At 43.1% G+C, this 12,507-nt stretch overlaps 1 protein-coding gene across 1 annotated transcript in view; it reads left to right on the top strand.

The window, feature by feature from the left end:
* The window catches only part of LOC146796142 (SCO-spondin-like), a 1,481,201-nt gene that overhangs the window by 18,363 nt on the left and 1,450,331 nt on the right, over positions 1-12,507 (top strand). The window contains exons 7-8 of the mRNA XM_085631266.1: positions 3,183-3,341; positions 12,133-12,218. Of these exons, the coding sequence (XP_085487392.1) occupies positions 3,183-3,341; positions 12,133-12,218 (245 nt within the window). The remainder of the gene's footprint in view (positions 1-3,182; positions 3,342-12,132; positions 12,219-12,507) is intronic.

Raw genomic sequence — 12,507 nt, 5'->3', positions numbered from 1 at the left:
AGGAGTGCATAATGGAAGGAATCTGTGAATTTCCCCAGTCTAGCTAGGGTTCTTGATGTGTTGTCAGAAAAGCACACATTCTAGGCCTCTCTGCCCCGTCTGATCCCTTTGGCCTAGAACAGGGAGAGAAGCAATCAGCAACAGTCCCAGCATATCATGAGGTGCTAATAAACTAGAGTTAGTGTTCCACATTTACATCTGAGAAAGTGGTAGGAAATTTCTTTTCCCACACTAATATTTATGTCTGAGGCTTCTTTAAGATCTAGGGATCCCCTTGTCCCTGATGAATTCACCTAACTATTGTTTGGCACAAGAGTAGGTAGTGAAATGTTGGCCAAGCTCGGATAAATGAGTAATTGAAGCTCATTATAATCCATTTGTGATAACTTTTAATTAAACTTCAGGTACCCACTATTAATAGTAGCCCCTTGGGTTCACCTGCAGTTCTTTTCATCCTATCTGGAACCCTGCTTTATCCAATGCTTATATTATAAAGAACTTCCTCGTAATGAGGTTCGAGTCCACCCTGGTAGTATCATTTTACCAGAGTAGCATGATGTAACAGATGAGGAAGCATGCCACAAGACGTGGGGGGGTGTTATCATCCAGTATAACTGGCTCCTCTAGAGTTGAGTGAGGCATAGGGTAGTTCCCAAAATTAGGTACTACCTACAACACCATCACATTTTTCTGTGTATTTTTGTGGCCTTTACCCTGTGTAGCAATCATAAGGGGGGACTCAGTTAACCCAAGGGAGTCGTTACCTGTAACTGGGCTTTAACAGCTTTCTGTTCCATGCTGGAATTTCTTAACCATCAGCCACAACCGGAGAGTTAGATCTTTTTTCCGATGAACAAATAACCATATTATCACAACTCTCATCACTTTCTCTCTAGGCATTTTTGTACGCCACAAGGCATCATAAAATTCCAAGAACTCCCTTCTCACCGAATCTGAAACAAAACAAGAATCAATATCACATATTTCAAGTCCATCTTTCTCAGTTCTCTTGTGATGTTGTCAGAGATTCTACATTGACTTTGCACCACTTGAAAGAAATCAGCAATGAAAATGACATATGTGTTATATCTTCAACATTGCTACCTGTAGCCTTACATCCCTCTCTCTGAACTTAAGGAAGCGGACAATTATCAGTCTGGGTCTGACCGCTGACCAAGGTGGAGGGACTGAGGCCCAAGGAGCTGTCTCCACTGAGAAAAGTTTTGGCAGAGCCTTGGATTGCAATATGTCCTGAATGAGTGATTCAACAAAAAGTTAAACAGATGGTCCATCAGTTCATTCAGGCATTCTCACTATACGAACATTGTTCCTGTATGAGCGTAACTCCATATCCTTGGAATGCTCTGTGAGATGCTGCGTGGCTTGTTCATGTTCTTGATGTCGATGGAGTGACCAGTACTGATTTTTCCATTGTTGCCATGCTGTCAGAAATCTTTCACAAATCATCACACTGAGGCACACAGTTTCAGTGTCTATTTGTTGCTCTATTATAGTTACCTAGTCTTTCACCTCCACTAGTACCTCTTTCAAGGATGGATCATAATCTACTGTTGAAGTCTGTCTCAGTGGGCTCGTTATTGATGGAGGCTCCTTTAAGAAGGCATTGTTTTTAGTATATTATGTTGAGTAGATTGTGAAGGCTTTTCACAGCCCCTGTTATCTTCATGCCTCCCGTAGTTGCTCCACACACCAAGAGTCTAGGCTATGTAGTGCTTTGCAGCGGAGCTATCAATTTTCAGTGGTGTGGATCACTAAGCCCCATATGAATATGAGGATGGACAACAGTCTCTAACAGAATTTGTTCTAGACCTCTCCCGCTGTAGAAGGTGCTGCAAGTGTCCTCCAATGTAGGCAATTCTAGGTGGTTACAAACATTCAAAGAGCTGCTGTGCCTTTCTTCCATTGGTATGCCGGAGATCCTCCCCTCTCATGCAGTTTAAATTGAGTCACTCCTCGTTCCCTCTTAGCAGAGGGCCCCTTAAAGTAAGTGCAGCCTGCTGATGGCATCCATGGCCGTCACACTTGCATTTTTTTATCTTTTGATCCAGCCATACTCCAGACTCACGGGTCAGCAAACACAATCATTCCAGCAAGCAAATTAAACGGATCATTGATCCATGAGAGTCCCTACTTCACCTTCTTTGTGGCCTAAATTATATAGTCATCCTCCCACATGGCCTCAGGGTTGCTCTGTTCTCTACACTTCAGGTCTGGTATGAGATTGGGGCAGGACCAACACTTCAAAATTGCTGAAGTTCCCAAGACCCAGTCCACCTCAGAGCATGCATGTCCTTCTGGTCCCTATCCATATAGGCATTGATCACTTGTGTCCTCCCATAGCCACAACAGACCCTGGTGGACTCAAAGGGGGCTGAGGCAAATGAGTAAAGGTAAGGCCCATACTAGCCCTAGTGGCAATCTTTTTATGATTTTCCTTTTCAAAATAGCCTCGCCATTGCCCAGATGATCCAGATCCAGACCTCTCCACAGACAGGTATAGCTCACCATGGGCACTTCATCTGTGCTGTCTTGTGGCAGGAGCTCTGAGTCAGGTGGCCATCTTGCAGTGCTAAACCGCGCCCCCTGGTAAAGAATATTTTTGAGATAAAAGAGGTGTGAGCATTTGAGATAGTGTCACTAAAGGCAGAGGTGATTCCAAATAAGGAACTCTTTGAAGGGTACCTCCCAATCAGAGCTTGCTGATATGTTTCTTGTCACAGCTCTCATTAAATTCTTCTGGTGATGAGACACATTAGGTCTAGATTAGGTGGAAATCCATGAAGGCTGCTTGAGTGAAGTTCTGGACCTCCTTCCCTAAGACCTAAGGGAAGAAACTTGCTATCTGAAGAACATTATTAATATCGAAAATATATTTTATGGTTTCTGTTCTTCTAATGAATTTGTTTTGTCTGTTTCCAGCTTTTCTCTATGAGAATTGTTGGATAGTTATTCTCTGTTGGGTTTTGTGATGTTTGTTTTATTGTTTGCCCTTTTACTGCACCCAGGTTCTATACTTCTTAAGAGAATTTTGTTGCATTTTACAAATAAATTAACTAAAGTAAATTTGCTACTTGTACTATGTATCAGCCTACAGCTATAGTGCTTTGACGAAAGGCACCGATGTTGATGGCCCCTAACTCTGTCCACCTCTCTCCTCATAGGCATCAATGTCCTCTGGCTGGGTGACTTCATGTTCATAGAGAGTGGGATTGGCGTGCGAGTGAAGTTTGATGGGCAGGATGCCATCTACGTGACAGTTGGCGCTGATCTTAAGGGCAGCACACAGGGCCTATGTGGCATTTATAACGATAACCCAGAAGGTAAGAGACATAAAGAAAACAGATTTCCTTTATTCCCTGGGTATTATTTAGAGAATGGTGTAGAGCGTCCTCGTTTGCAACAGTGACAGAGTACCCTCAGTGCCTGCCTGATTTAGGAATGGAAGGTCTTTTAAGTATGTCGACGACGGAGACTACTCTGGCTCAATCTCTGACATACTCCTGCCATGGGGGTTAGCCATTCGACCATCCAGAGTGGGGGGCTCAGATGGCTTTGTGGCATATGTTTTCTGTCCGTCACTGCCAGGTAAAACTTGGCAGTGAGGGACAGTAAGGATAAACAAGCATTTTCAATGCAATAGGTCTCGCATTTGCATGAGTTTGAGCTATTGGCATTGTAAATTAAAATGCCTTGTATTTATGTATTGTTATGTACAATGCCAATACTTTTAATTGTTTTAAATGCTTTACCTATTGCATTTAAAATGCTTGTTAAAAAGTACTTATTGAGCAAAGCCATAATGCCTTAGTTACAAGTTACTTATATACCGGATAGAACAAACAGGGTGCCTAATTACGATGTAATTTTTTTTATTTTTTTATAAATTGTAAAAGTGAATATATAAAGAGACAGTATATTAACTTTAAAGTGCTGACCAATATTTACGGGGTACCACTGTCCTGGTACTGGAAGCCTTCCCTTTAAGTGTAAGGGACACAGGCTCTAATTGCCGTACAAATGGGATTAGCCGCAAAGCATTTTAAGACCGCATTGTTTATGTGAGGTTTGTTGTTGAGTAAGAAAGTGAACAGCATTTATATCCGACCAATATTAACGGGGTACCAAAGTTATGGTAGTGAATGCCTTCCTTTTAAGTGACAAGTCGCACCGTCTCTGAATGTACTAAAAACGGGGTGCCTAATTATAACATAAAGTTTTTTTTTTGTAAAAAAAAAAGCGCACACGTGAATAGATAAACAGACAGAGTATTAACTTTAAAGTGCTCAACAATATTTACGGTGTACCACAGTTCTGGTACTGGAAGCCTTCTCTTTAAGTGAAGACTAACACCGGCTCCAATTGTCCTAAAAACAGGAAAAGTGTCGTAAAGGAAGTTAGAAAAAGTAAAAAATGGAAACTAAGCAGACAAACATCCAGCTACAACCCTGACAACCTGCTCCTAAACAAGCGCTACTCCGGCGCTGAGAACCGGATCCTAAGCAAGCACTGCTTCTGATCCAACCAACAAAATAATATAGGACAGAGCAAATGCTATGCAGTGCTACAATAATCGCAACATAAATAGAATAAGGCCATAGTTACAAAGTGTACAGTATTGGTGGGATGTATTCAAAACATGCAGGATTTACCCTGCTATGCGATAACACTGAGCAGGCGGGCAACTAGAGCCAAATTTCGGGGGGGGCTGAAAAAGATTTCGGGGGGGGGGGCTAAGTCTTCCGGCCATAGGCAGAGTGGCTGTAAGAAGGGGCGAAAACACAACAAAAGCCTCATTAACGAGTAAATGGTCTTTTAAAGACCCATGAAGTACTCTGGTGCGGCTGCAATTAGACGGACGCCAGCCCGCGAGGCTGTCTCAGCCGGGCTGTCATACACGACGGGGGGGGCTGAAGCCCGGTGAGCCCAATGGGTGTTGCGCGCCTGACACTGAGCGTGTACGATGCAATTACGAGTTAAACCCATAATAAGCCCCGGCTTCATGAGCCAGCCACAGCACTGAGAACCTACTCCTCAGCAAGCGCTGCTCCGGCGCTAAGAACCCGCTCCTCAACAAGCGCTGCTCCTGAGCCAAAGAACAAAATAATACAGGACAAAGCAAATGGTAATAAGTGCTATAATTTTCGCAACACAAATATAATAAGACAATGGTTACAAGGTGCACAGTATTGGTGGGATGTCTTCACGACATGTGGCATTTACCCGGCAATGCAAAAACATAGAGCATGTGCTTTGCAATTACGGAATGGTTAAAAGCCGATACCTTGCACACGGTTTCATTTCCAAACTTGCTTGTTGCTGTTTTTTCCCCATTTATATGATAGGTTTTAACTGTGCGCTACTTTATGATATAAAACGTCCAAAATTAGGGGGTTGCATGTTACAATTGTGGTATACAATTGAACAGACTGCTAATTGCACAACTTTCACAATTTAAGGGGTTTCCTTTTCTGAATACCACGCCCAACTGTTTATTTTAAAATTTCAAAACGTTTAATGCAGTATATAGAATAAAAATATAATTCCGTGAAAAGTGTAGAAGTATAACATTATCCCCTGCTCCTATTGTTCATGTTGTAAACAAATAGATCGAGACTATTTCAGTGCATGAAATTATGTTTGCAGCTATCCAAAAACAAAATTATTATGATATAAGAAAAAATTAAATTATTTGTTGCAATACTATTTGAATGTTGCTTTTACGTGGGTTGGTGTAGCTGTGTGAATAAATTCAATTGTATTAGCATTTGTTTTTGAAAGTCTGCTGTAGTGTGAAACATTACCATGTCCCTAACAGCTGCGAAATGAAACCAGGACGAGATAATTAAGTGGGAATACGCCTCGTTGTAAAGATCCTAATCTTTTCATCTGGAGCATCTGTGAGATGCAGATTAGTGAATTGAAAAAAACTGCAGGATGGACAACGTGCAAAAACAAAAAAAAACTGTAGGTCTGTGTGTGGGTTGATGGGGTGAAGGGTGTTGGGAGGATGGAAAAATAAATGGCAGATAAACAGACAACCATAATACGCTCGGAGCCTGAGCCCCGGCTTCATGAGCGAGCCACAGCCCTAAGAACCCGCTCCTAAGCAAGCTCTGCTCCGGCATTAGGAACCTACTCCTCAGCAAGTGCTGCTCCTGAGCCAACAAACAAAATAATGCAGGACAAAGCTTATTCTATGCAGTGCTACAATAATCAGTACTCAAATGCAATGAAGGCCCTGGTTACAAAATGTATAGTATCGGTGGGATGTATCCACAACATGCGGGATTTACCCTGCCATGCATTAACACAGAGCATGTGCTATGCAATTATGAGTTAAACCCCGTGGTATAATTATTTGGTATGAAGTCCAAGTCCTGATTACAAAATAACACAGAATTAAACTTTTCCTGCGGTGTCAGTGATTCAATTGCCACAAAATGGTAAATGTATCATCCAGTCTCTGTGTGGGGTAATGGGGGTGAAGGACGTTGAAAGGAGTGGAAAATTTAAAAAAAGAAGAAAAAAACACAACCATATTAAGATTGGAGCCTGAACCGCGGCTTCATGATCCAGACACAGCACTGAGAACCTACTCCTCAGCAAGCACTGCTCCAGAGACAACTAACAAACTAATACAGGATAAAGCAAATACAATGAAGTGCTACAATATTCGCAACACAAATGCAATAAGGCCATAATTATAAAGTGCACAGTATTAGTGGGATATATTCACAACATGCGGCGTTTACCCTGCCAGCCACAGCACTGAAAAGCCACTCCTAAGCAAGCGTTGCTCCGGTGCTGAGAACCCGCTCCTAAGCAAGCGCTGCTCCGGTACTGAAACCTGCTCTTAAGCAAGTGCTGCTCCGGTGCTGAGAACCCGCTCCTAAGCAAGCGCTGCTCCGGTACTGAAACCTGCTCTTAAGCAAGCGCTGCTCCGGTACTGAGAACCCGCTCTTAAGCAAGTGCTGCTCCAGCACTAAGAACACGCCCCTAAACAAGCGCTGCTCCAGCGCTGAGAACCCGCTCCTGAGCAAGCGCTGCTCCGGTACTGAGAACCCGCTCCTATGCAAGTGCTGCTCCGGTACTGAGAACCCGCTCTTAAGCAAGTGCTGCTCCGGCTCTGAGAACCCGTTCCTAAGCAAGCACTGCTCCGGCGCTGAGAACCTGTTCCTAAGCAAGCACTGCTCAAGCGCTAAGAACACGCCCCTAAGCAAGCGCTGCTCCGGCGCTGAGAACCTGCTCCTAAGCAAGCGCTGCTCTGGCGCTGAGAACCCGCTCCTAAGCAAGCGCTGTCTGGTACTTAGAGCCCGCTCCCAAGCAAGTGCTGCTCCGGTGCTGAGAACCCGCTCCTAAGCAAGCGCTGCTCCGGCGCTGAGAACCCGCTTCTAAGCAAGCGCTGCTCCGGTACTGAGAGCCGGCTGATAAGCAAGCACTGATCCGGTGCTCAGAACACGCTCCTAAGCAAGCGCTGCTCCGGTGCTGAGAGCCCGCTCATAAGCAAGCACTGATCCGGCGCTGAGAACCCGCTCCTAAGCAAGCACTGCTCCGATGCGCTCAGATTCTTGGTGGAGTGTATTCACAACATGTGGGGTAGTGAGGGTGAAGGACGTTGGGAGGAGGGAAAAATAAATTGGAAAAAAAAGCAAACAACCACAATAAGTTCAAAGCATGAACCACGGCTTCATGAGTCAAAAAAAGTGTATAACACACCGGTCACCCTAATAAGCTCCGAACCAGAGCCACAGCTTCACGAAAAAAAAAAGTTTATAACTCACCGGACACCCATAATAACCTTGGAGCCTGAACCCCGGGTTCACAAACCCCCCCAAAAAAAATCACCTGTCAATCCATTTCATGCATGTGCAAATTACGGAACACACGAAAAACAGTTCCGGGACAAATACTTCAGCACACGAAAAAGAGGTTTACAGTAGTTAGTCCATGCTGCATAGGAGTGCCAAAGCAAATTAAGGAGGAACTAAAACACAGATTAACCTGTGAAAAGCAAAGGATTCAAGCAGACAAGCCACTAAACCAATAGAAACGCAATGGGAGGCAATGGGTGGTGTTTCCCCCTGATACAGATCACTAGATGTCTTGGAGAGACAGTGCATGCGCGCTGCCTAGGCGAGACCTAAAAATGACCCCCCACACCATGGAAGAAACTGGTGGGGGGGTCATTAGTTTAACTCTAAAAACAACAACAAAAACTGAAGATTTGGTTGCTGAAAGTAGGCAACAGCTGCTTTTTAGTTGAATGAAATAGGTTAAAAAAAACTGCACCAAATATTGTGGCATAAATTAGGTGTCGGGCCATATCTTTTTTTGTATAAACAAAATCACAAATGGCATTGAATTACAAAAATAGGTTGTTAAAACAGTAAAAACTAAAAACTATCATTAGCATTGCTTTAAATATTGATAATAACCACAAACGGTTAACAGCATCTAAAACAAGGCATTAAGGCAATGTTTCATCCAATTACCTTTCTCTCTGTGGGGCAACAGAATATTTGTGTACAGACGATATCTGCCTCTGAGGCCATTAGTAAAGCGCAAACTTTCACCTTAAAGAGGTCTCTTATTTCATTTTCATGCATATTTATATAGCGCAAACTCGACTCGAAGGTATTGGAGCGCTTTACATGATCACCGGTTACGTTACTTACACAAGGACACATTAAGGCACGGGGAGATTAAGTGCTTAGCCCAGAATCACAGGATGTGGAGTGGACATGACCCCGAGGCTCGAATTTATGTTTCCAGCATCAAAGTCGGCAATCTAGCCTGCGGACCATATCCTCTTTGCCCTATCAAACCAACAACTGCAAAACAAAGAGGAGCATAGGGCCAATTACAGCTCCCAGTAATAATAATCGAACTGCGTGGTAAATGTGCGGATTTAGAATAGTCAGCTATTTCTGAGGGATATGAGACTAAGGAAGTCCATTGAAGATCAGTTTACACGTTCGGCAGCAGAGCAGTAAGCCAGTCCTCTGCTGCCCCCAACAGGTCCACAATGGTACAATGTTCACAATTATATTTTGTGAAATTACTTTTTCCCCCAATAAGAGTTTGTAGTAGCTATAAAATGGATTCTCATAAAGGTACTTACTCACACAAGAAACTGTCAGTTAACCTTGCAGAGATAAAACTGAATAATTGAGCGTTTTAAATTGTTTTCATTTTTAAAAAGAGTAAGGTATGAGAGTTCTCAGTATTGAACTCTCTTGGAGCATATTCTCTCTATATATTTGGCCACAAAAGTCATTTTGAAGTAAATTAAATAACGTCCTGAAAAAGGTTTAGTCACCCATATGTGCATTTACTGTTTAAACTCCCATGAACAAAATGACATTTTTCATCACTTAGGCGGACTAGTTTTAACCATCCTGTAAATTATTTTAGGATAATGTGAGCAGAGACTGCAGTACACCGCCCCCCATTGTAAGATGTTTAGACCAGTTCAAACTAGAAGCACATTTTTTTTGCAACAGGAGAAAAGTCAACAGAAACGATAAATAATTTAGAGGCATATGTATCAATTACCGTTATTGCGATTCTCAAATAGCGATTTTCAGGGAATCGCTATTTGAGAATCGCAAAACGGGATGTAATAAAAAATTCGCTAATATTTTGCGATTCCTTGGCATTCCTTAATTGCGATTCGCAAATTTGCGAATCGCAATTAAGGAATACCTTCCCATTCATTCCTATGGGCTAGGAGGCCCATAGGAATGAATGGGAAGACATTCTCAATTTGCGATTCGCAATTAGAGAATCGCAAAATGAGAATGCAATTTCAAGGGTGCCAGGGTGTCAAAAGGACACCCTGTTGCACCCCTGAAATATGTATGTGTGCACATGTGGCGCACATACATGCCATAAGGGCATGTACGTGCGCCACATGGCACTTTGAAAAATGCAAAAAAATGCATTTTTCAAAGAAATCGCAAATTACCACCAACTTGAAGTTGGTGGTAATTTGCGATTCTTTAAGGCCAAATCGCACTTTTTCTGTGCTTCATACATTGCATTTAAGGAATCGCAATTTGCGATTCCTTAAATGCAAATGCAAAATAGAGAATCGCAAATTTTGCGATTCTTTAATTTGCGATGCCCTTTTGGGATGATACATCCCAAATGGCCTTTTGCCGTTCGCAAACGGGCCGATTCTGAGAATCGGCCTGTTTGCGAACGGGAAAAGGGCTTGATACATATGCCCCTTAGTATGGAGCAGCAAATTTGCATGGGGTCGGATGGCGGTAAAATGCAGTTTGACTTGTCCTAGCAGTGAACATGTCATGAAAGATGGCACGCCAACCTCCTCTTTGGGAGAGGAAACAATCAGGGCACGAGCTGAACATCCCATACCCACAATCCTTTGTATGATGTGTGAACCTGTGCATTACATGTGCACACCCACTATCCTTGTGCAATACTTGATTACTCACGATCAATTGTATACCCAGGGACCGTTTCACAAAAACAAACATACAGTATATTCAGAGATTTCTGCCCCTGCTTGAGCATACGTTTCCATTGTTTTTAGAAATTCACAAAACCTTCCAAGAGTGTGCCTGGAAAAAATGCTTGTCCCAGCTTTTCATGCATACTCCTGGAATAGTCATGTGACTTTTGTGCATTCCACTTTGCTGAATTGCATGCACAGTAAAATTGTGCATTGCCGAAAGGCAATACCTCTTTGCAGTTGCGTATTTTTTCTTTTTCTTTCTTGGTAAACATTTTACCCTATGGAGAAATCATAATCCCACACTATCTTGATGTTTCGGTATGTTCTGTTTCCCTTTCTACCCCGAAAAAATCGATTTACTCTAGCCTGTGACTAGTGTAATACTCCAACCATTTCCAAGCTGAAAAAGGGCCATAGTTTATAGTGTCTGATTGCCAGTAGCGGCTTGCAGGGAACGGGAGTAGAGGGGTGGGTAGGGGTCACGGGGGGGTGGGTTATTGCAAAATAAAAAAACACTTACCTCCTCGCCGCGTCTCTCCTCAGTTGTCTCTCCTACGTTGTCCCACGGCCTCTCTCTGCCGGAACCAGGAAGCACACAGGCTCCCTCCCCAGCGTTGTGATTGGTCTGAGGGCCCTGTCTTGGCGCTCAGATGGGGAATGGGAGGGTGGGCATGTTCCCTATGTAATGCAGCCTGGTGGGGAACATGCAAAGTGTGCAGGACTGCTGCAGCAACCACTTCTCCTCCCGGACATCACGGGAGTCTCAGCCCCCCAAACCTGGCTGAAAAAAAAGAAAATGATAATAACAGAAATAACTTCTATTAATATAATTTCATTTTGTTTGCACTACTCCATGAACAGTGGGGCGACGCTCCTCCACCTTAGCAGAAGAGCCGCCACTGGCCGCCACTGCTAATTGCTCACATGTTTGTGGCCGTTTACAAACTTTCAAGGGAAACCATGCCTTGAACGGCTCACTGCCCTCTATTGTGTAGGAATTACTCCAGCTAGGTCACCTATAAAGAGGCCTGTCAGTCATAAATCCTGTCATTTTTTATGTGAAAGTACTTTTAAGAACAAATAGGGCTTTGTGACATGTGGGAAAAATTCCCTAGAGAGAACTGAATCAAGGGAATTCATACTGCCCTGTTGCCTATCTTAAGGACATCGCCCAAAGGTCAGCAAGATATATATCACAGGCTACCATCATACATGTCTACCAACCCGATTCAGGCGAGAGACTCCTGATTTTTAAATCAGTACAATGGCTTTAATTTACCTTTCTTCCACCTCAAATTGTCGCCACTTCAATACAAGTAAACGGGAAGGTATATTCCCCGATTATTTTTATAGAGCTCACTCTTTCTGCTTGACAAATGGAGGCAGGTATGTACCATAGATTTCTTATGAAGAAATGTCTGAGGAGCGGCGTAAAGTAAGACAAAATATTTAAGTGTAATGTTGGAAGTGCCGTCAGTAGTATTCTATTCATTAAGTGGTCATTTTGGTTCTTTATATTGTGGTTGAAACCAATTTTCATACCACATCTTAAGCACAGAATTCTTAATTCTCTAGATGCTTTCGCTGTTTCCTATTGCATCATTTTCAAGTAGCTATTTTTTTTTAAACAGATGATTTCACACAGGTTGGTGGAAAGGTATCTCCGTATCCAGCAAGTTTTGGCAATTCATGGAGAGTCCTGGAGTCCAGCTCTCAGGTATAAATACTATTCATAACACCAGAATCGTACCCTGACACTGACAATGGTGAGAAGGGACTGAGTGGTTGAGATTCCTGTATAGAGATGCACAGACTGACCTAGAAAGGGATTACCAGGCAACTGAGAGTGAAAGAAAGAAAGAAAGAAAGATCTGAAAGAGAAGGAGAACTTGTGATCCTCCATTGTAGGGGTGCAGGGTCTATAATGATAAGGCAGCCGGGGGATGAAAAGGGGGTGCTTTGTGGGAATGTTGGGGTAAGAGTAGGATGGAGACTGGTTGAAGAGT

Source organism: Triturus cristatus, chromosome 10, assembly GCF_964204655.1.
Source record: "Triturus cristatus chromosome 10, aTriCri1.1, whole genome shotgun sequence".
NCBI classification, from domain to species: Eukaryota; Metazoa; Chordata; class Amphibia; order Caudata; family Salamandridae; genus Triturus; species Triturus cristatus.
This window is presented reverse-complemented; position numbering and strand designations above follow the sequence as displayed.